Raw genomic sequence first — 21,849 nt, 5'->3', positions numbered from 1 at the left:
GGCATACTTTGAAATGTGCTTCCCAAAAAAGCTTTTGAGTTACAGATCATCTGGATCCAAAGGGACCTGGAGTACATCCGGAATTAAAACATCAAGTGAAACCATGATATTACTAAGTTTAAAGTTAAAAACATGTCATGATCAGCAGTTTGTTGAGTATGTGAGAACATACAAACAGACTTACCGCAAAGTAATATCAAAAGCAAAATTATTAAGTAATGATTGATTAATAAGGCAGGCTAGTAACAAGTCCAGAATGATGAGGTAAAAAAAAAGAAAAAAAATTTGGGTCAAACTAAAGAACAGGAAATCCATCTTAAAAATAATGAAAATATCCCCATAGAAAAAACGCCATGGCAAACTATGTAAACAATTATTTTGTTAATATTCCCCTTACTTTAAGCAACAATTAACAGTGATGTCTCCAATGGTAAATACCAGCATGATGGCAATCCCATTAGACGTGCATTAAGTTCTAAAAGTCATTAAATGCTTGAAATCCAAATTGTCCTCTGGTTTGGATGATGTACCTGTATCAATAATTAAAAAATTGTTCCACATGTTGTCGAACCTATAGTGCACATAGCAAACGTGTCCCTTAATGAAGAGATATTTCCGGATAAAATAAAATCTCTAAAGTGATACCTCTACACAAAAATGGTGACAGACATAAAATAGAAAATTACCAACCTATATCTCTTCTCCCATACTTCTCCAAAATACTTGAGGAATTTATGAAAATCAGGGTTACAAAATATCTAGAAAGACATAAACTAATAAATAACAGTCAACATGGCACAGTACAGAAACAGCCATATTGCACAGAAATAGTAAGAAATTTTGAGTCAAATAAACAGGTTGTTGGAATTAATCTAGATTTAGCCAAAGCCTTCAATACTGTGAACAATGTAATATTACTAGGGAAACTTGAAGCAATATGCATCAGGGGTACCGTTAAAAATTGGTTTGAATCCTATCTGCAAAACAGGTCACAAGTTGTTGAGCTGAGGTCATCCAAGAATCTTCACAATTTTAAACCCATATCTGAACCAAAACAAATTTAAATAGTTGTTTCTCAGGGCAGCATTCTGGGCCCATTGTTATTTCTAGTTTATATCAATGACATACAGGCTCCAGACAGCCCAGCCAAAATTCTACTATTTGCAGATGACACGAGTATCGTAATTAGTGATAAAAAAGAATCACTGTGTACTACAGCAGAAAAAATGCTCTCATACATACAGTCATGGTTTTATTCAAAAAGTGATATCATGCTCCAATGTATTTACATCAGAGACGAAAATGGTAAAATAGGTCTAAGCAATAACCACACATGTAAATTACTAAGAAAGTACTTTGATCAATTCTTGAACTGTAGATAACTGAAGTGTTAGCTAGAATTTCCAGATATTTGATGAATACATGGAAGCAGATCTACCACCTACAGCAAACAAACAAACAAACAAACAAACAAACAAACAAAAACCCTGAAAAACAACAAAGCCAGTGGAGAAGAAATAAAATCATGTCAACCATAACTGGTGTCAAGCAGAAATGACAACTAACCTTCAGATTATGTCTGAAGAAATATGGGAAACTGAAAAGATTCCAGAAGACTGGAAAGTGGCTCCTATCCATCCTGTGCACAAAAAAGTCATAGGCATTATCTAAATAATTGCACAGGTATGTATCTGTTGCCAGTGGGCTGTATTATATTTTTAACAATATTACTAAACAAGGTAGAAGTAACACTTGACAGCCATTTGGGAGAATATCAGAGTGGATTTAGAAAGATCGAATCTGGCTCAGAACAGAATTTCAACTTTTAGTCCATACGAATTTTAAGACATAGTTTTAACATTTACAGGTTTTAGAAAAGCATTTGATTGACAGGTAAACAGTGGGTAAAGTGACTCAAAAACTTGGCATTACACTAAACTAGCAAACCTTATTCATGAAACACCCACACACTGAAGCATAAATAAAGTTTTGGTGTGAAACACCTAAGGCACTCAAAATAACAGGTGAAATGCAGGGTGACATGTTTCCACGCCACCTCAACTGCATCTTAGAGGAAATAGTAAGATAATTGAAACAAAAGGCAAAGAACATAAGCTGTCACAATGAGACTGGAGACTTCAGGAAAAAGAGATACTGAAATTCAGTGTCTAGTATTTGCAAATGATTATGCCATTCTTTATAAAAATATAACAAATTCAGAAATACAAATCAACCTCTTAGAAGGAATACCTAACAAAGCAGATTTAAAAGTTTCTGTAGGAAAAATGTTTTAGGGCAAACATAAAAAAATGACCCAGAAATCCTAGTAACAGGTAATGAACTGATAAAGAGGGTTTATAAATTTAAATATTTGGGAGGAAAGATTCAAGGCAATGGCTTCAAAAATATTAGCTGTAGACAAAATAGTATGTAAAATGGAGAAAGCATATGATATAAACATGAACATTTACAACAAGGTGTGTGTGTCTAAAAATTTGAAAATACAGCACTACAGCACAGTAGTAAAACCAGAATGTCTCTATGCAAGTGAATGTTTAATGTTGAATTATGAGTTATACAAACTTCAAGTCCTAGAATTAAGAATCATTTGAAAAATACTCAGGCTGCTAGGAAATCCAAGAGCAGATTGTTAAGCATCTTTGGGACAAGATGTCAACAACAGGACAGATTCAAGTAGTTAGGAAAGATTTGGAAAGAAATACAAGAAAAAGACCCAGCAGAATGATAGGATTTCAAGAAAAAAGTGTTGCAAATGGAAGCATTCCAAGGCAGGGAGAAGAAGAGGAAGACAGGGTCAGAATGGTCTGAGGAAGAAAAAAGGATAGATAGTGAAGACGAAGGAAACCTGGAAGAAGAACAAAGGAGGAAGCATTGAAATTAGTATGTGGTCATTAGATACCCCAAACAGAAAAACAAAAAGAAGAAGAATGTCTGTGATGTCATTAATATAAAACATCAATATCAAGGGCCCCACACACTTCCTTGGAGCACATCTACAGTTACATCTACAATGTTCCATACAGTTCTATGCAGTGTCCTATGTACCGATATATCTTCAGCCTTGTCACGAAACTCATTTCATTTGTACATATTTTTTATTTAGACCACCCACCATCAATGCATTATGATGTTGGTACATCATTAGAACATTAAATGTTGGGAGCAAAAACAGAGAGACATCTTAAGTGAACACTGTGCACTGTGTTATTGTTACTTATGCAGCCGATACCAATAATGTAAGAGTGAGCACACAATGTATGCTTTAAGTCAGCCTTTCCCATCATTGTGTTTTGTGTTGTTGGGGGCATTACATGTGATCTAAGACAAGTTCATATGCCTAGGGATCAAAGGATACAGTTGTCTTTTCCACCATTTTTACGAAGTACATTACCTTGTTCTCACTTAATGTGGACACATTCTTTTAGGTAAATTGTCATTCTATGAATATTATGTTGACACAAAGCACTGCTACATTTTAATTTAAAATGGCTAAGTCGGCAAAATGAGAACAGTGGAGTTTATGAATATGTGGTTTCAATGGTAATGTTTTCACCATGTATGGGGATAATGCCATGGGACAGAGCATGGCAAGGAAAGATTTTATAATTTAAAGGATGATTGTTTTGACATTATTGACCCTCCATTTTCAGAAAGACCTTCAACATTTGATGAAGATCATCTGGATGCATTAATCCACGATGATGCACATCATTGAACTCAAGAACCAGAAAATGTGATGAAGTATGACCATTCCGTCACTGTGCAGCATTTGAATACAAAGGAGAAGGTTCAACAATAAATCATACGGGTACCACATGCCAAACCATATAAATCAGTGGTTGGCCGTATGTACATTACCCTCTTGCTTGTTCTTGATTAGTGGGTGAATACCACTGACCATTTCTAACCTGTATTGTTACTGATGACTAGAAATTTTGTTTTTATGCTAATGTAAGAGAAAGAACGGAAAGGAATGCTTTAGTCCAAACAGAGCAGCAGTGCCACATAGACATTTGAGCATCCACACAAGATAATGTTATGGATATTGTGCAGAGGTCCGGTGTTAGAATATTGCTGCGGGCTGTGGGAGCCTTATCAGGTGGGATTGACGGAGGACATCGAAAGGGTGCAAAAAAGGGCAGCTCGTTTTGTATTATCACGTAATAGGGGAGAGAGTATAGCAGATATGATATGCGAGTTGGGATGGAAGTCATTAAAACAAAGACTTTTTTCATTGCGGCGAGATCTATTTATGAATTTTCAATCACCAACTTTCTCTTCTGAAAGCGAAAATATTTTGTTGAGACCAATCTACATAGGTAGGAATGATCATCAAAATAAAATAAGAGAAATCAGAGCTCCAACAGAAAGGTTTAGGTGTTCGTTTTTGCCATGCGCTGTTCAGGAGTGGAATGGTAGAGAGACAGTATGATTGTGGTTGGATAAACCCTTTGCCAAGCACTTAAATGTGAATTGCATAGTAATCATGTAGATGTAGATGTAGGTGACCATGTGGTGTACTACGAGTTGCTTGCATGAGGTGTAACTTTCCTGTTGGTATTTATTGTCAACAACAGACATCTTGCAGATACAGTCCCAGAAAAACATCCAGGAAGACTGTGTGAAGTGGTGCTATTCCACAGTAACAGTCACCAGCATTCTGCTAGACTGGCAACAAACACTATAGAACAACTGGGTTGAGAAGTCATTTTGCACCCACCCTTTTCATCTGATCTTGCACCCTCAGATTTCATCTTCTCTGCTCTCTGTTCAATGATCTTGACATACTTCCTTTGGGGCTCTTTGCTACAAAACCACATGATTTCTACAGTTGTGGATCCAGAAAGTTATCCCAACAGACTGAAGTGAACAGCGAAACAAATTATATTATTTATGATGATTTAAGTCTCCAGTATGTAGAGTCTGAGTTGTTTTAACTTGTAGGAAACACTACAGTGTTATGCATCAGCCTAAGACGTTCGATTGCCCATGAAAGGGTTAATCTGGAAATAAGCAGTAAAAGGCTAAGCCTGGAATAACATTGTTGCGTTCTGTCCCTCTGCCAACCAGATAAATTGTCATAAACCTGCAGGCCAACTGCGTGAGGAGTTGTGGTGGACAGATTTAATGCAAATGTCATAGAGAGGATGGGGTGGCAGAGGGTGTAACATAGGAGGTACAGGTACAGGTACAGGTACAGGTACAGAGCTAGGCATGGGAAAGGGCAGTGTAGGGGTGGCTAGTACTGAGGGAAGAATTGTGAAACTTAAGTTAAGGGGAACTCCAAAATTTTCAAATTAGTGAAGCTGGTATGGGAGTAGAGGGGGCGAGAGGAGTATGAGATGGGTCTCGAGAATGCAGTACACAAGTTGTGAAGCCACCAACAAGTCAGCCACCTTGTACTCAGTAGCATGTTGTCACCGGGTAGTCAACAACACTCTTGGCAGGCGGGGGATTGAGAGTAACTGTGGCACCCAGATGGGTCAGGCTATTTCACACATCAGTCAGGTGGCAAAATTCATTACTACTTATCGTAGTGTGCCTATTTGTAATGTTTGCTTAACATTACAATGACAAATTTCTAAATGTCAATTTGGTACTTAAAAATTTGTCTTTTCTCTTTATCCACATTTCCCTCACAATTTACCACAGTACACATTTTCAATGCAACTGCACATTTGTAACCAATCTTTCGTAGTTACAATAACACCGCCAATTTTCAGTATGAATTATGTATGACATAATTAACATCCAGTGTTAAGTTATAGTACAGAGTTTTTAAAAACTGTTTCACAAAAATTATTTAGCACACCACCAACGGAATATTAATGTCAAAGAAAAAGATGAAAAATAAAGTACCACATAATAAAATATTAAAGTCGTAACTTTAATGTGTAATTAAGCTACTGAAGAAAGCAAATATCTCACCTGCCAACAGCTCCTCCATCCTCAACTTCTGCGGCATCTGCAAAAATATTAAGAAGCTGAATAACTTTACATCAACAGAATTTGAGTGTAAATCAAACATCTTGATATGTGGCAGTGGTTGTCTTCTCACTGCACATGCTCATTTTAATGTCAAGAAGTTGCTAAATTAAAATAGTGATGGAGATAAGGAATCAGGTGCTATGGCACGTACATACATGTGGAATTTTATTAAAGTGAGATTGATGAAAACTGCATAATGATCCAAGTGAAGAACCACAAAATATTTTAATTTTAATTGCCTGAATTCATTACAGCTGCCATATACAGCCACTGTCACAGAGAAGGACAAAGGTGCCCACAAAAAGCAAGGCAACATTGGTGTTTGGAGGCTGGTGTAAGGACACTGCCAGTGACCGAAATAATGGTACAGCTTAGTTTGCTGGAATGAACACCCCTCATGAAAGGGGAAAGGAATAACAGACCATTATAAAATTACAGACTGTCACAGTTAGGAGATAGAGAAATTATGTCATGTACAATTCTGATAGTGTCTCCATTGGATTTCAAGTTACTGAGAACCAGCAGATCCCAAAGTGTTGAGCCACAGCAGTTCACGTAGCACACGTCGCAAATGACATGCCATGTAGTGTAGCAGAGTTGTGGCAGCTTACAACTATGTGACTCACTTTCTTTTGTATTAGTAGTGTGATGTTGATAGGAAGCCATAAAGGCCACATGAATACCGAGAATCCTGATTGAAACACTTTAAACTATCTGCAAGTACTGTAATGACTGCATACCTACAAAACTGGAGGACACTGGCCTCAACAATACATTATGATTTTATGAGCTTTGTCTATTTAGGGGTGTACTAACCTGTTCCAGAGTGTTGTTGTGTTAGAGTAATTCTTCATCAAAGTTCATATTTTGGATTCCAACATGCTAATAGCTGCCCCAGAGGTAAGGAGGTTTAATGTGTCGAGGGTATGCCCACAGATACTTAACATGCGTGGCCAGCACATAAGTTTTCATTTCAATTGAGTCACACTACCCTGTTAGGGAGCTTCTTATAGATGCAAGTAGTTTGTTCAAGGTACATTGTTGGTTAGGGTTTGGATAGTTATTTTCTATGTATTTTGTGTTGATTAGCACATGCTCAGTTAGCCCCCAAACTACACTGAATAGCTCTTGTTGTTCACACTGCTACAGCAGACTGCAATGTGATTGAAATATAGCACTGTAGGCATCCAAATTGCTATTGATGGCATTCTCCTGTAAAAATGCATCAGTGGCAACTGGCATCAGTGTATCAGCCTCACTGATTTGTACCTGTACACACAGAACAAGTGAGACTTGTGTGTTTCATAGTGAATGACTAGTGGAAGCCACTTCATACTGTGGACAGTGTTAAGGTGATATGCAGAAAAGTATATCTAATTTACAAAGAAGATAGTGTAGGTGTCTTGAAGTGTACTATGTGACATTGGTAGCAATGATATATGACATCATAAATCACAAATACTGTAACAGCCTAGCACATGTTCATAGCAACACTGCAGAGAGCAACAATGACAGCATGAAGAACCAGCATAAAGGCGTGGGAGTTTAAACAATTGGAAAATTTTATATCCAGCAACTAAAGGAACTATATGCCAATTTGGATACACAGCTTAACCAACAAAACTATCATCAACAAGTGTGGTACTCAGTACTGATGACTTAACATCAGGCATTCCTGTCAGGGACTGCTGTTACAACTTTTACAAGAAACTAATGTAACATTTACACAAAATCCAACTGCAGTGCAAATTTGGATTCCTTGACATGCATAAGGCAAGTCCTACATCACTTGGAGGGGAAAGGAAATTTCAAAACTGAAGTCTTTAAAGTAATCTGTAAGAGCACAGTTTGACAGAACTACAGGCAATGCATCATTATCCCATTTTGGTATATTCGAGCATTTAATTGGGAAGCTGTTAGAGCAGTTGCTGTGGACAATTTTGAAGCAACTTTGTATTTTGGCCATGCATATCTCTGTGGTCATGGCTAACAGGGATGGAAGCTGATATTATGACAGCAGCAACACAATGTGACTAATGTGAACACATCCAATAAAGAGGAAACTGCAAATAAGAATTTTTTGTCGAGTAGTGACTTGAGTAAGAGCATAATTGGACTGGGGCAGCCCAACAACTAGGGTCCCAATGGCAGTCAAAACAAAGGAAATACAAGAAATTAAAATGGAAACAAAAAGTGGAAAAATAAGTAAAAACATCTGACTAAACACGTCCACATATGTCCATAGCTCATTGAGGGGCTACAGCAGTGGTCTGGAATTAGTCCTCTGAAAGTGAACTAAATGGATTTTGGTCCACTCAGCTTGTGTCAGTTGCTAACAGGATGCGGCTTAACTTCCAGCACTGCAGTACCTCATGAGAAACAAGTACTTTTATTCACTCTGTGAAGGCAGTACAGAATTCTCTGACCAGTCATTTGCACAGAAGTTGCTGGTGGTGACTGCACTGAAGTCATTCCATGTGGTACTGTGTTACAATTATTACTGTATGCCTCCTACCAGATTTAAACACATGATAATGAATTTAATAATGGTTACAGAGAGCCAAGGATGCTTGCACAAGGTAGACCAGAGTGGAGAACTGCATCAAACCCCATTCGGACTGACAATAACAACAAGAACTACTGCAGTCCATAAACTGGGTGAGTATGAGCCTAACACCAAGTGGTGCTTACTTTACAAACTGATTTTCTGCTACATCAGTTCCATACTGACTTCCCTCCTACCTCCCTCCCACCCACCCTACCTCCCTTCTTTCGCACTGCAGTTCTGCAAGTATGAAATGTCTGAGATGACTGGCAGTATAGTTACTTCCCACTAACCAAATCTATCACTCTTACTGAAGGGTGCAGTGATGTAAGACAGATTGTGATTTAGTAAGCAAATTGAGTGCACGGTCTTGCTATTGTTAGGTAGCACTGATTGGGACAAATGACCGACAGTCGAGATCAGATGGCCTCTAACAAAGCTGTGTTTAGTCAGGCTGTGGAGGATGCATGGGGAAATTACATGATGCAGTGTCCACAGTTGCATTTCTCCTCCATTACATGAAGGAAGAACAATCTGTGGACAAAGTTCATTGCTGTAGCCCAGGATTCAGACAAGAAATAAACACGTTTTGTCCAACAGAAATTAAATGTCATATTGTTTCTTATTCTACATACAGCATGAGGAAACACATGTACTCCATCAAATAAATGCAGCATACAGACCAATTTCTACATATAAACACCATTTAGAAACTACAAATTATCCTACTGCCCTGTTTTCTTATTTGGTCATGAGAGACTTTCCAATTTGTAATTTGCCTATGTGTGTGTGTGTGTGTGTGTGTGTGTGTGTGAGTGTGTGTGAGAGAGAGAGAGAGAGAGAGAGAGAGAGAGAGAGAGAGAGAGAGAGAGAGAGATATGTATTTTGCACATTTTTGGCCGAGGCTGATGGGTGGCAATAGAGTGGGAGAGAGATGAATTTGACATAACAAAAAATAACCCTAAAAAGGGGCACTCTTGGCTTATTCATTTCATGTATGTAGGCAGAGAGCAAGTAAAGAGAATGTAATACTCAAAATATTAAATTAAAATAAATTTATTTCAGGTACAAGGATAATGCCAACTAGAACTAGCTCAAATTTCCTTCTCTCATCTTTGATATTTTTCCGTCACCAAGAGATTTTGTGCTGGCTCTCACTGGCAGAACACTGCACAGAAGAACAAGGAAAGAAAGTAAAATGTTCTGAGTCCATAACATTTTATCCAGAATGCCCCATTATTTCTGACTTCAGTCATGCACCCTGGCACTGAATCTGTGAGGCATTGGACCCATTTGTCAGAAGAAACAACCCCACCGAGGCTTCAAAAAAAGCAGTCCAAAAGAGCATCAGCTATAAATGGTGTGTTTCACAGCCAGTTCTCTGTGTGTTCGTGCTACTTACACACACATAATTTCCATTGTCTTCAAGTGAGCAGTCTCTCACAGCCAGTCCATTACATTAATGTCTATCTTGGACAGCTGCAGTTGAATGAGCAGACCTATACACAAGTGAATATTCCTCCTGTAGCATGAATTCCCCTCCACAATATAGCATTCACACTAAATGCAGCACCACCTTCTTCAAAATGTGGGCATACAGCCTGCTGCTGAGGAAGCATTCCACGCCCCCGGCGGGGAAACCGACGCCCCCGGCGGGGAAACCGATGCCCGCGGCGGGGAAACCGACGCCCCCGGCGGGGAAACCGACGCCCCCGGCGGGGAAACCGACGCCCCCGGCGGGGAAACCGACGCCCCCGGCGGGGAAACCGACGCCCCCGGCGGGGAAACCGACGCCCCCGGCGGGGAAACCGACAATCGGCTAGTACTACCTGTTGTCACCACTTATTTGCCATTATGTCTGGACCCTCGCGGCTGCTAAACTACTGTTTGGTCTTGGTAAGACAACTTATCTGTGAAAAAATACATTTTTTCACATTGCATTCAGATGTAGCTCTGTGGCTGCCAGCCAGTGTAACATTTCCTCACTGAGTTCCTGAGTTTTATAGTGGATCATTGTGCGTGCAGTACAGCTTTCCTTGGCCCTCAACTAACTGCATCATTGGAACTGGGAAGTTGGTCACTCACTACAACTGCTTCGTATCTAGGGGAGGGATTAGTTGGCTCTTACAGGCAAGCTATGTGTTATCCTGCTGTGTGCTCAATATCTTGAGCCAGGCATTCTGCTGATAGTGCCTCCTTCAACAAAATTCTTTAAAATTCTGTTTACAGTAGGGGTAGACTTCTGACATTCCAAAGATTCATCAATCACACAGGTTGATATTTTATCCAAAGTTCCCAATACTCAGGCAACTTCCACTCCCATAGTCACCCTTGGGGTGAATTTGTATAGCTTTAAAAATGCACGTTACTACCCCTTAATATTTGTCATGTCAACACAGGATACATGGAAATTCACGACTCTGCCAGATATGTGTCAAGCATGGATGGAAAGCCAAATCATCTGCATACTGCAGACGTTTGCTTAACCTTGCACAGCTTACACTGAGGACAGGCCACATATTTGAACAAAATGTCCTTAAACATTTTTGCCATTTATCAGCATGACAAGAGAGAAATCAGCATTGGACTAATATGCCATTTCTGATGACTAACACCTCTGACAATACCCCAGTTACAGTCATCCACTCACAAGCAGCACCACAGGAATATCACAGTCAAGCAAACATTAATGTTTTGAGTTGGAGCCAGGGCATGGGTAACGACAACCAAAGGTGTATTCATTTATTTCTTATGTCTGTTACTTGTAATTAGGGTCTCAGTGATGTTCTAAGGCCTTCCATGACATCTTCCACTGATCTGTGCCCACAACTATTGTTGCTATGAGGGTCTAACGCAAGACTGCAACTCACCTCGCCATCATCTTCCTTATCTTCCCCTTCTCCCTGTTCCCGTTTTCAAGCACGATATGCAGTACACTAGGACTCCCGTACAAGACAAACATTGTGTGATGAAAACCTGAATAGTATTGTAAACCCCGTGAAGAAATTTGATCTCTTTTTGCTGTAGAAATGTTTGTGGAAGCGCACTTCACAATGTTGATATTGTGCTGGACTATACACAAGCACTGTAATGGAAAGTGAAGTTATAGTTTGGCACATGTGACAGATGAGATCTGATGGAATATGATCAAATGTTTTGTTGCAACACTTGGCTTACCTAGGCCTGCAACTGGATGATACTGTGAATCATTAGTTTTACTGTTTCTATTCTTTGCCATGAGGTCTGGTTTGTGTTCAAATAGCTATATCAAACTTGGCACCCATTCTACATCTACATCAGTAAAGGCACATAAGTGAGTACTTAAGATGCCAGCATCCGAGTTCAAATGCATCTGGAAGCTTTTAATTGCTGGGATTCTTCTTTCTGGTAGTTCATAATAGATCTAATAGATTATAGTTAATATTCTCTGACAAGTAGCTGACCCAGTAATGTTGATAACTAATTTGATAATGCTGCCTGCCCATTCATTAGAGCTTTAATGGCTGTATGTAGGTGCAAAAGTACATCATTATTTGTTCACACTTTGTCAAAGTACTCTGGGAAATTTTAACCACTGCTTTAAACATTTAAGGATGGTAAGTATTAAGTGTGGTTATAGTAGTGTGTAATATTTCTTATCATGAACTGTTAAAGGTATCATGTTTCATTCTGTCTTTTAAGAAGAGCTCTTCAAATTTTGCTTTTGTTGTTGGTTATTTTCTCTATCATAAAACATTATAACTTTCATGACTTTAGCTACAGGTAGTTTAATAAATGTATCTGAAACAGAGTGAAGCCCATACACAACAAGAGCAGCTATTTCATTACTCAGACACACAATTCCATTATTTGCGTCAATGTCAAAAAAATCTCTCTCTTTCTAGTGAATTTGCAAAAACAATTAAAAAATGGAAATGTGTAGCTTTGAACTCTGCACCTTCAGGTTACCGTGCAATGCTTCTATCATTTCACCATGCAGAATGGATTTGGGAAGAGCAGGTAATTTTGAGGCCTTAACCTTCATTCTAAATTATGCAGAGATATATTTTCAAGCTGCATAATGAAGAATATGAGTGGCAGTGGAAAACAAAAAACTTGTTGGTAAAACTGGTCTTCCATTCTTAGTTGCTTGAATGGTAGACAGTGAGCACTTAGAATCTGAATGCCAATAAATATACTAAGGCTAACAGTGTGCTGATGTCAGTGATTTGAACCTTCCGAGAGTCAGGTCCATAACCTATGCAGTTAAGTAAGCGATCACTAGCATGAATACTGAGTTAGTGTCAGACACCTCACATTTACCACACCAATGACACTCATCTCACCGAGATCAATCCCTGGTGTGGTTTTTACGGCACTATTGCCAAATGGTCTGATCTTTCCAGGCTATTGTCTAATATGGCACAATTGTTTGTTTGCTGATGAGTGTACACTGACCCCTACCTCAGTACCTCAATGCCCCGGGCCATCGCAATTCTTCAGAAATGAATTTAACAATACCATGGAAGGCACACAGGCACGACAAAAAAAAAAAAAAAAAAAAAGCTGTAAGAAAGTGAGCTCTCAGTGAACAAGGCCTCTGTTATATATAGATAACATACACTCACATACTCACGCAAATGCAACTCTCACACACGTGATCACACTCTCTGGCAGCTGAAGCCAGGCTGCGAGCAGTTGCACATGATTAAACAGGCAATCACGTGGGGGTAAGGAGGAGGCTGGGACAAGGTGTGGGAGGGTAACAGGGTAGAGGTGAGCAACAGTAGATTGCTGGAGATGACCTGCAGGAGACAGGACATAATAAGGTTAAAGGCAATAGCAAAGAGGGTCACACTCAAAACAGTACCCTGAGGCACACCAACTTCCTGGTAAAGGTGTCTGACAAGGCAGTACCAACATTCCTTGAAAAATCAATACTTTAAAAATACCTGAAGGACATGGGGCATGTGGCCTCAGAAGTGCCACATGTAGAGAGATCAAGAATACCCATCCTTCAGAAGGTGTTTCAGGCTTTCTGCAAATTTAAAAACACTGGCAGTGTCTGATATATCCACAGAAAACCATTCACGACACACGTTGACAAAGTGATGAGATGGTCAGCTGCAGGACGACCTGATCAAAATCTGCACAGTACAGTGGTCAGTGAATTGCCACACTCTAGTAACTAAACCAGCCAGGCATGAATTACATGTTTCATCAGTTTGCAAACACAGCTTGTGGGAGAAATGGGGCAGTAACTAGAAGGAAGGTATTTTTCCGTACTGGGCTTGGGTATGGGTATGGGAATGACAGTGTCTTTAGACAGTGATGAGATGATGGGCAAATTGGGCAGTGCAGGAGATTTCCAGATATGGGTAGGAGTGCATGTAGCTAAAAGGAAGATGTGTACTCCCACGATAAGGCAAATGAGGTTAAGGTGACACAAGTTCAGCCTAGAGGGCACCTCTCTGTCAGGTTCTGGGAGATTTCCAAAGAGAATGGTGTGCATTATAGTCAATGAGCAGCAGAAAGGGGTGAGGGAGTTGGCCAGTAAGCTGGATGAACAGTGTCGATGACACGGAATGACTGAGGGATGTGAACAGTACATATGGAAAAGTTCAGGAGAGGAATGTAAAACGCGGACAGGAATAGCTTCAAGCTGGGTAGTCAGGGAGAAAGGTTGACTTTGAACGTCCTTCCATATGAGCAGCATGACTCCCCTCTCTCCTCCTACGATATGGAATGCCATCTTTGGAGAGAGGGAGTCAAAGCAGACTGGGAAGAAATACAAAAGCTCAAATCAGTCAGGAGGATGCAATTTTGTTTCCTGCAGGCAGAGAACTAGCAGAGGCTGCGATTCCAAGAGCAGCCGCAAGTCATCTTTTTGGATTGAAGGCCACTAATATTCCATTGGAATAATGTCATGATTAGGAAAGAGGAGGAGGAGGAAAGAGATGGAGAGGTGGCACCTCAGCGGCCATTCCTGTGTTACATTCTTGACTGCATTTACATAAACTTATGGCTCCTCTTTTTTGGTTTCTTAAACATTTTATTTTATCTGACACATTCCTGACCTTTAAGATTTGTGTCACATATTAGACCTAAACAACAAGATGTATGAAAAAGAAACCACTTACTGGATAAAGGACTGTTTGCCATGGTCATGGGAGCTGGCAAGTAAGTCAATGCAAGATCTGAAAGATCACAAGAATGATCATTCAATTCTGTTTAATATACCAGAGACCTACATTAATGTTACTGAAAGCAAATCCCTAACGACAAAAGTAACTAAACAGTTACTTTGAAATCACACTGCGCAATTTGTGATGCACGTGCTTAAGTACACTAAGGTAGTTTTATTAAATTACTAATCAACACGTGTCAAACATAACAAACACTATGACAAGTATACCTCTCAAAGTAGTTTACTTGGTAGTTATTTCACAAGCAGGAAAGTATTTGCAGAAGAGTTTAGGAAGTTTGATAGGCCATGAATGTATGAAGGAGAATGAGTCTGATATCATTCTAGAAAGGTACTTTGAAATGTGTTTGCAATTGCGAGTACCTGTCATTTGTGTTTGTGATATTTGCTCAAAAATGGAGAAATCTCAGTTCCCAACTGCAATCAGTAAGCATTTTAGACAACAGTAAGTGATAAGTGTCGATTTTAAGGAATATTTATTGTCATGTTTAATGAGTATCAACTATGGTGTAACACATCGCTTTTGTAAAGGTGTACATCTCACAATGTCTATAGTACCGATGAACAATGGTCACCACCACAATGTGATTATTATTTTTTTTTTAATTCAAATGATGGCATTAAACTTTTATACCCTTCTCTGTTGTGCATAATGTGGTGTCACCGCCAGACACCACACTTGCTAGGTGGTAGCCTTTAAATCGGCCGCGGTCCGGTAGTATACGTCGGACCCACGTGTCGCCACTATCAGTTATTGCAGACCGAGCGCCACCACACGGCAGGTCTAGAGAGACTTCCTAGCACTCGCCCCAGCTGTACAACCGTCTTTGTAGTGATGGTTCACTGACAAAATACGCTCTCATTTGCCGAGACGATAGTTTAGCATAGCCTTCAGCTACCTCATTTGCTACGACCTAGCAAGGGGCCCATATCAGTCACTATTGATATTATGAATCATGTACCATCAAGACAGACGTTCATCATTAATGGATTAAAGTTAAGTATTCCACCAGCTAAGTCAGTTTTTCTAAATTCTAATTTCCTTGTCCTGTTCCAGACCTCACGCCAGCCTGCGTGAGTTAAAACGCATGCATTTTGGCCTCCTCTAGTAACACCTGCCAACCACAACACACAAAATGTAGTGGAGATTGATGCAGCATATCTGCAGGGTGGGATAATGATAATTAGTTTATTGTTCTTCACAGTTCATGATGATTTCAGTGTTTTATTCTATCATGATGATGATGATACCTGGTTAGGGGGCACTCAATGGCGTGGTTATCAGCATCCACACGAATCCCCAAATTTTACATGGTCCAGCCATGCCACTTTCACAAATGATGATGGCAACACAAACAACCAGTCCATGGGTTTATTCCTTGCTGTCACATTCTTGTTCAGCAATGTGCCTTCCCCCTAAAACTGTCAGCATCATGACAACTGCCATTACATCAGGAGAACGAAGATGAAGTCGAGCTGTCAGTAAGATTCTGTACACTAACCAATGACACATGACTTGACATTAATAATTAAAGAGAGTTACTTGTTTTAAATTAAGAGCCAGTATATGAGTGGTCTTTTAGATATTTTTTGGTTCATTTAGCAAGTAATTTAGACTTGAGATAGCATTTCAGTTAACACTGCTAAAGAAGTTGCAAAGTTTGTGATGTCAGGAAACAGACTGCCATGGGAGATACAATGAGACTGAAATGGAGATGAATAGGATATTAATAAAGGAGTTTATTTGATTAAGCAAGAATAGGAGGAAGTATTTTAACGGTTCAAAGCCCTGAGCTGATGAAATATGTCCTCACCCTGGGAGGAGGACAGGAAGCAGTGTGGGGTTCATTACATGCCACAGAACCAAACTTTATATGCTACTGGTGAAAATCACACTTGCTCTGCCAGTCTCATACGTGCATCCACTACTTTCACTCACCTGAGCGATGGGACGCGTGCCTTCCTCCTTAGCAGGGCCTGATTGACAAAAAAAGAATTTGCGTGTTAATATAAAAAATACTTTATCTGCACAAGTAAAACAAACTAGTGATAAACAAAGTGTGTTTCAACACGACTTGATAAAGAACAGAATCAATTGTTTCTATCTTTTAGAAAAAGTACGGATCAGTGTATAATTGAGCATCTAATCTACTCAATTATAAACAACCATCAATATTACTGACTTCCAGAAAGCCAGAACTTTATTCCGGTTGCACGCTTGCTATCTGAAGACTGGCAGGGACAAATAAATGTTTATTGTCATCATTTCACGTAATTATTGATCAAATTTTAAAATTTGCTTAATAAAACATACAATCTTATGTTACACAGTTAACACAGTGTCACGTTTAACATTTAGGAACTGTGTGTAAGGTTGTTTATGCACCTTCACTAATTGCATTCATGTACCGACATTATATTCATCCGGTATTTGGCAATGAGAGCACTTAGTGTTTTGCAGAAAACTTCACCAATAATTTTAAATTATCATGAATTTCTCTCACAGATACCCCACAGAAAGTAATAGCAAAAATGTTTATCACTTACCACATTTTTGCTGTTTGTGCAGTAATAATGCCACATCAAACACATTCAATGTAACACTCCTTTCTTTACTTACAGATGGGTACAAGTAGTGAGGAGGATGAGTGGCAGGTGAGGCAGATTATTTCTCAGGTGGATTTTTTGTAGAGGTGAGACAGAAAGAAAATCTGATGCGTATGGGAACAGGATGGATTTGGAGAGATAATAGGAATGAGGTGGAAGTGCGTGGAGTAGCATCTGGCTGGTGTTTTACAATTCTGCCTTATGCCACACAACAGAGGTATGTCAGTTGCTGGCATCTTAACAGGCTTGAAACTGAAACTCACCCTCAGTGCAGCGGATCTTGTCAATGACAGCCACTGCATGGTTTCCACCCTGGAGCCGTGCGACACTGGACAACTTAACAGTATTTCTCCACTACATAGCCTTTGTAGGGGAATGTGCAGTGGCTCACTAGCCAACCCAAGTTCCAGACTCGACATCAACTATCTACTTTGGAATGCATGACTATATTAATAAGAATGCGGCCCACAATATTGGCATTGCCAGTGCTACCTACAGCAGTGTTTGTCAGTTGTTACAGACAGAGTGCTCAACTGGAAGCTTCAAGAATAGTTTTCATATTAGTAGCAATCTTTTCATGCATCAGGGCATTCTCTACCTTGCCTTCATCAGAAAGTTGTTTCATTTGCTTCATGTTGGCATGTACCATCTGTGCCACAATGCAACACTCTTCCTCTTGTCCACTCAGGAACATCTCTCTTCTAGTGCTTTTATAACACCTTTTTTGTCTCTGGAAGCTTTTTACCAGTGTCTTGTGATCCATTAGGTAGCCTTCATCTCTGTGTTCAAGTGCTTCTGCATAGTGTTTGAATGGTTTTGCTCCGTGTTCAAATGCCTTGTGCCACTTCCTTCTGTCATCCTGGTATCTTTCTGCCTGCACCATTCCACATCATCATCATCCCTCCTTACTGATGTCTTGGCCCAATTTCTGTATTTTTCTTCCAGGTGTGTGCCTCATGGATGGCACTGCCATCTCCTCCATGGGTATGACAGTTCATACTTTTGGCTGCTGTTAGAGTCAAAACTTTTCCTCTGAGCACAGCAACATTGGAATCTAGGACATCATCAGTGCAGCTTGCAGTGCTCAGCTTAGCTCATATTAGTGACAACCTTACAGCATATCAGGAGTATTTTTATGTTGCTTGCACTAGGAAGCTGTTTCACTTGCCCAACATTATCATGTGCCTTCTGTGTTGCAATGAAGTTCTAATGTTCATGGCTACCTGAGCACATCTCTGTCCTTGTGCATGGATCATCCACATTAGGTGGGACATATGACCACGAGTGTGGGTGGCAGATGGGGCAAGGCAGCTCCCTGCTGGACTCCCTGTAGAGAGGTGAGGCAGAAAGACGAACAGATTGGTCTGGGATCAAACTGTAGTGAAAGTCTTGATGGGAAATACACTCCTGGAAATGGAAAAAAGAACACATTGACACCGGTGTGTCAGACCCACCATACTTCCTCCAGACACTGCGAGAGGGCTGTACAAGCAATGATCACACGCACGGCACAGCGGACACACCAGGAACCGCGGTGTTGGCCGTCGAATGGCGCTATCTGCGCAGCATTTGTGCACCGCCGCCGTCAGTGTCAGCCAGTTTGCCGTGGCATACGGAGCTCCATCGCAGTCTATAACACTGGTAGCATGCCGCGACAGCGTGGACGTGAACCGTATGTGCAGTTGATGGACTTTGAGCGAGGGCGTATAGTGGGCATGCGGGAGGCCGGGTGGACGTACCACCGAATTGCTCAACACGTGGGGCATGAGGTCTCCACAGTACATTGATGTTGTCGCCAGTGGTCGGCGGAAGATGCACGTGCCCGTCGACCTGGGACCGGACCGCAGCGACGCACGGATACACGCCAAGACCGTAGGATCCTATGCAGTGCCGTAGGGGACCGCACCGCCACTTCCCAGCAAATTAGGGACACTGTTGCTCCTGGGGTATCGGCGAGGACCATTCGCAACCGTCTCCATGAAGCTGGGCTACGGTCCCGCACACAGTTAGGCCGTCTTCCGCTCATGCCCCAACATCGTGCAGCCCGCCTCCAGTGGTGTCGCGACAGGCGTGAATGGAGGGATGAATGGAGACGTGTCGTCTTCAGCGATGAGAGTCGTTTCTGCCTTGGTGCCAATGATGGTCGTATGCGTGTTTGGCGCCGTGCAGGCGAGCGCCACAATCAGGACTGCATACGACCGAGGCACACAGGGCCAACACCCGGCATCATGGTGTGGGGAGCAATCTCCTACACTGACGGTACACCACTGGTGATCGTCGAGGGGACACTGAATAGTGCACGGTACATCCAAACCGTCATCGAACCCATCGTTCTACCATTCCTAGACCGGCAAGGGAACTTGCTGTTCCAACAGGACAATGCACGTCCGCATGTATCCCGTGCCACCCAACGTGCTCTAGAAGGTGTAAGTCAACTACCCTGGCCAGCAAGATCTCCGTATCTGTTCCCCATTGAGCATGTTTGGGACTGGATGAAGCGTCGTCTCACGCGGTCTGCACGTCCAGCACGAACGCGGGTCCAACTGAGGCGCCAGCTAGAAATGGCATGGCAAGCCATTCCACAGGACTACATCCAGCATCTCTACGATTGTCTCCATGGGAGAATACCAGCCTGCATTGCTGCGAATGGTGGATATACACTGTACTAGTGCCGACATTGTGCATGCTCTGTTGCCTGTGTCTATGTGCCTGTGGTTCTGTCAGTGTGATCATGTGATGTATCTGACCCCAGGAATGTGTCATTAAAGTTCCCCCTTCCTGGGACAATGAATTCACGGTGTTCTTATTTCAATTTCCAGGAGTGTATTTTATGAACAAAGGTACTGGCACCAGAGACAAATCTAGTGAACAGGAAGTGATACTGTATTATCAGCCATTCTCTCCAAAAGCACTGACACATTCATCCCACATGCTTCAGTTGTTTTTACTCTACTATACACTCCCAGCACCTTCATTTCAGAGGTGATCAGCTTTCATATGTTATAAAGTAGATCATAGAAACCTTATTTCTGCTGACTGGATTCTTCATAACCACCCTATCCATAATTCAAAAGACAGCTCCATAAATAATTGTAAACAATTAATTCCAAGAAACTACAGAGACATTCAACACAAAATAAGGAAAAGAAAACAAATGTCTCCAGTACACTATCTCATGAGAAAGAAGAAAAACAGTACATCAAAAGAACAGTATCTGTACATTTGTGGTGGTAGATTTCCAACTACAGTCACGATTTTTATATGATTTTCATTAATAAAGACATGCATTAATTTTAGTTACAAGACACAGACATCAGTTTTCTTCAAGAATGAGTTATCAGTGAAAATATATGTCAAATAGTATATACCTAGCAAATAATGTAACAAAGATAAATAATATCTACACTGTCTTTGCCATCCACAATTAAGCCAAAGATAGGAAGCTCCTTCTACAAAACATACTGTACTCACTTCTGTACCAACAAAGAAAAAAACACATTCTAGCATCACCTGTCAGCTTCTGGGTTCTAATTGTACATAAACTGAACAACAGATCACAGTACACAATGAAATGGGACATTCCTACGGTTATGCAGATTCTGAAACAAACATTTTGGCAGGACCTTTATGTCTGATTGACCACAGAAAGGTTAAGGGAGCCCCTGAAAATGTTAGTATCAAATAACTTATGGTACTGCTGAACGCATCAGCTATGACCATTTATAAACTAGATTCACACCCCAATAATTCCATTTAAGTTACTACCCTAATAGGTTGTACAAGAATGTTCAGTTTTAAAATACAAATCATCCTCAGTTTCTTCTACTCACATCATTCATTCATTCATTCATTCATTCATTCATTCATTCATTCATTGGAGTCCCACTGTTTGATTAAGCCTCTTCCCTGGCTTCTCCTGGTATTCTGGTCTCAAGCTACAGGCATTGCAGCTTGTAGTCCATGTAGCCTGATATCCACTCAATGCCTCTCACCAGACTGTCACCTCAATGTTCCCCCCACTCACCTCCCTAGGATAGGAGCATGTAATTGTCTTATCCTATCTGTCACTCACTCCATCACTACATTTATCACTCATCTCCACTACCTCCCCACTACATCTCCTACTCCTGCCTGTTCCCTGTCCATTTTTCTGTTTCCTTTTCCCTCCCTGTAATTCTCAGCACACATATTTCCACAGCTATATAGGCAAACTTTGTATTTCTGTAAGTCAGTAAATACTCGCCCCAAATCAAAGTCCTCAGTATTCAAAAACATAAATATAATAAAATATATTGTGATTTCTGGATTCTAATTAAATTGTGTATGGTGGACTGACTAAGGGGTTGCAGAAATCACATAGATAAGAACTATAAACCCACTATCCAATCAAAATACCTGGGCACCCTTATGTAACGTGCAACTGAGCATTTTAGTTCAATGAGAGGTGGATCTACTATTATAGGAAGTGAAATGATAATTAAATGGACACCCTAGCTGCTAACAG

The 21,849-nt window shown here is 40.6% G+C and overlaps 1 protein-coding gene across 1 annotated transcript in view; it reads left to right on the top strand.

The window, feature by feature from the left end:
* LOC124567771 (nascent polypeptide-associated complex subunit alpha, muscle-specific form-like) overlaps positions 1 to 21,849 on the top strand; it is a 50,160-nt gene that overhangs the window by 16,251 nt on the left and 12,060 nt on the right. Inside the window, exon 2 of the mRNA XM_047131040.1 lies at positions 10,155 to 10,332. Within this exon, the coding sequence (XP_046986996.1) occupies positions 10,155 to 10,332 (178 nt within the window). The remainder of the gene's footprint in view (positions 1 to 10,154; positions 10,333 to 21,849) is intronic.

Source organism: Schistocerca americana, unplaced genomic scaffold, assembly GCF_021461395.2.
Source record: "Schistocerca americana isolate TAMUIC-IGC-003095 unplaced genomic scaffold, iqSchAmer2.1 HiC_scaffold_14, whole genome shotgun sequence".
Classification (NCBI taxonomy): domain Eukaryota; kingdom Metazoa; phylum Arthropoda; class Insecta; order Orthoptera; family Acrididae; genus Schistocerca; species Schistocerca americana.
The sequence above is the reverse complement of the archived record's forward strand: the minus strand, read 5'-3'. Positions and strand labels throughout refer to the sequence as shown.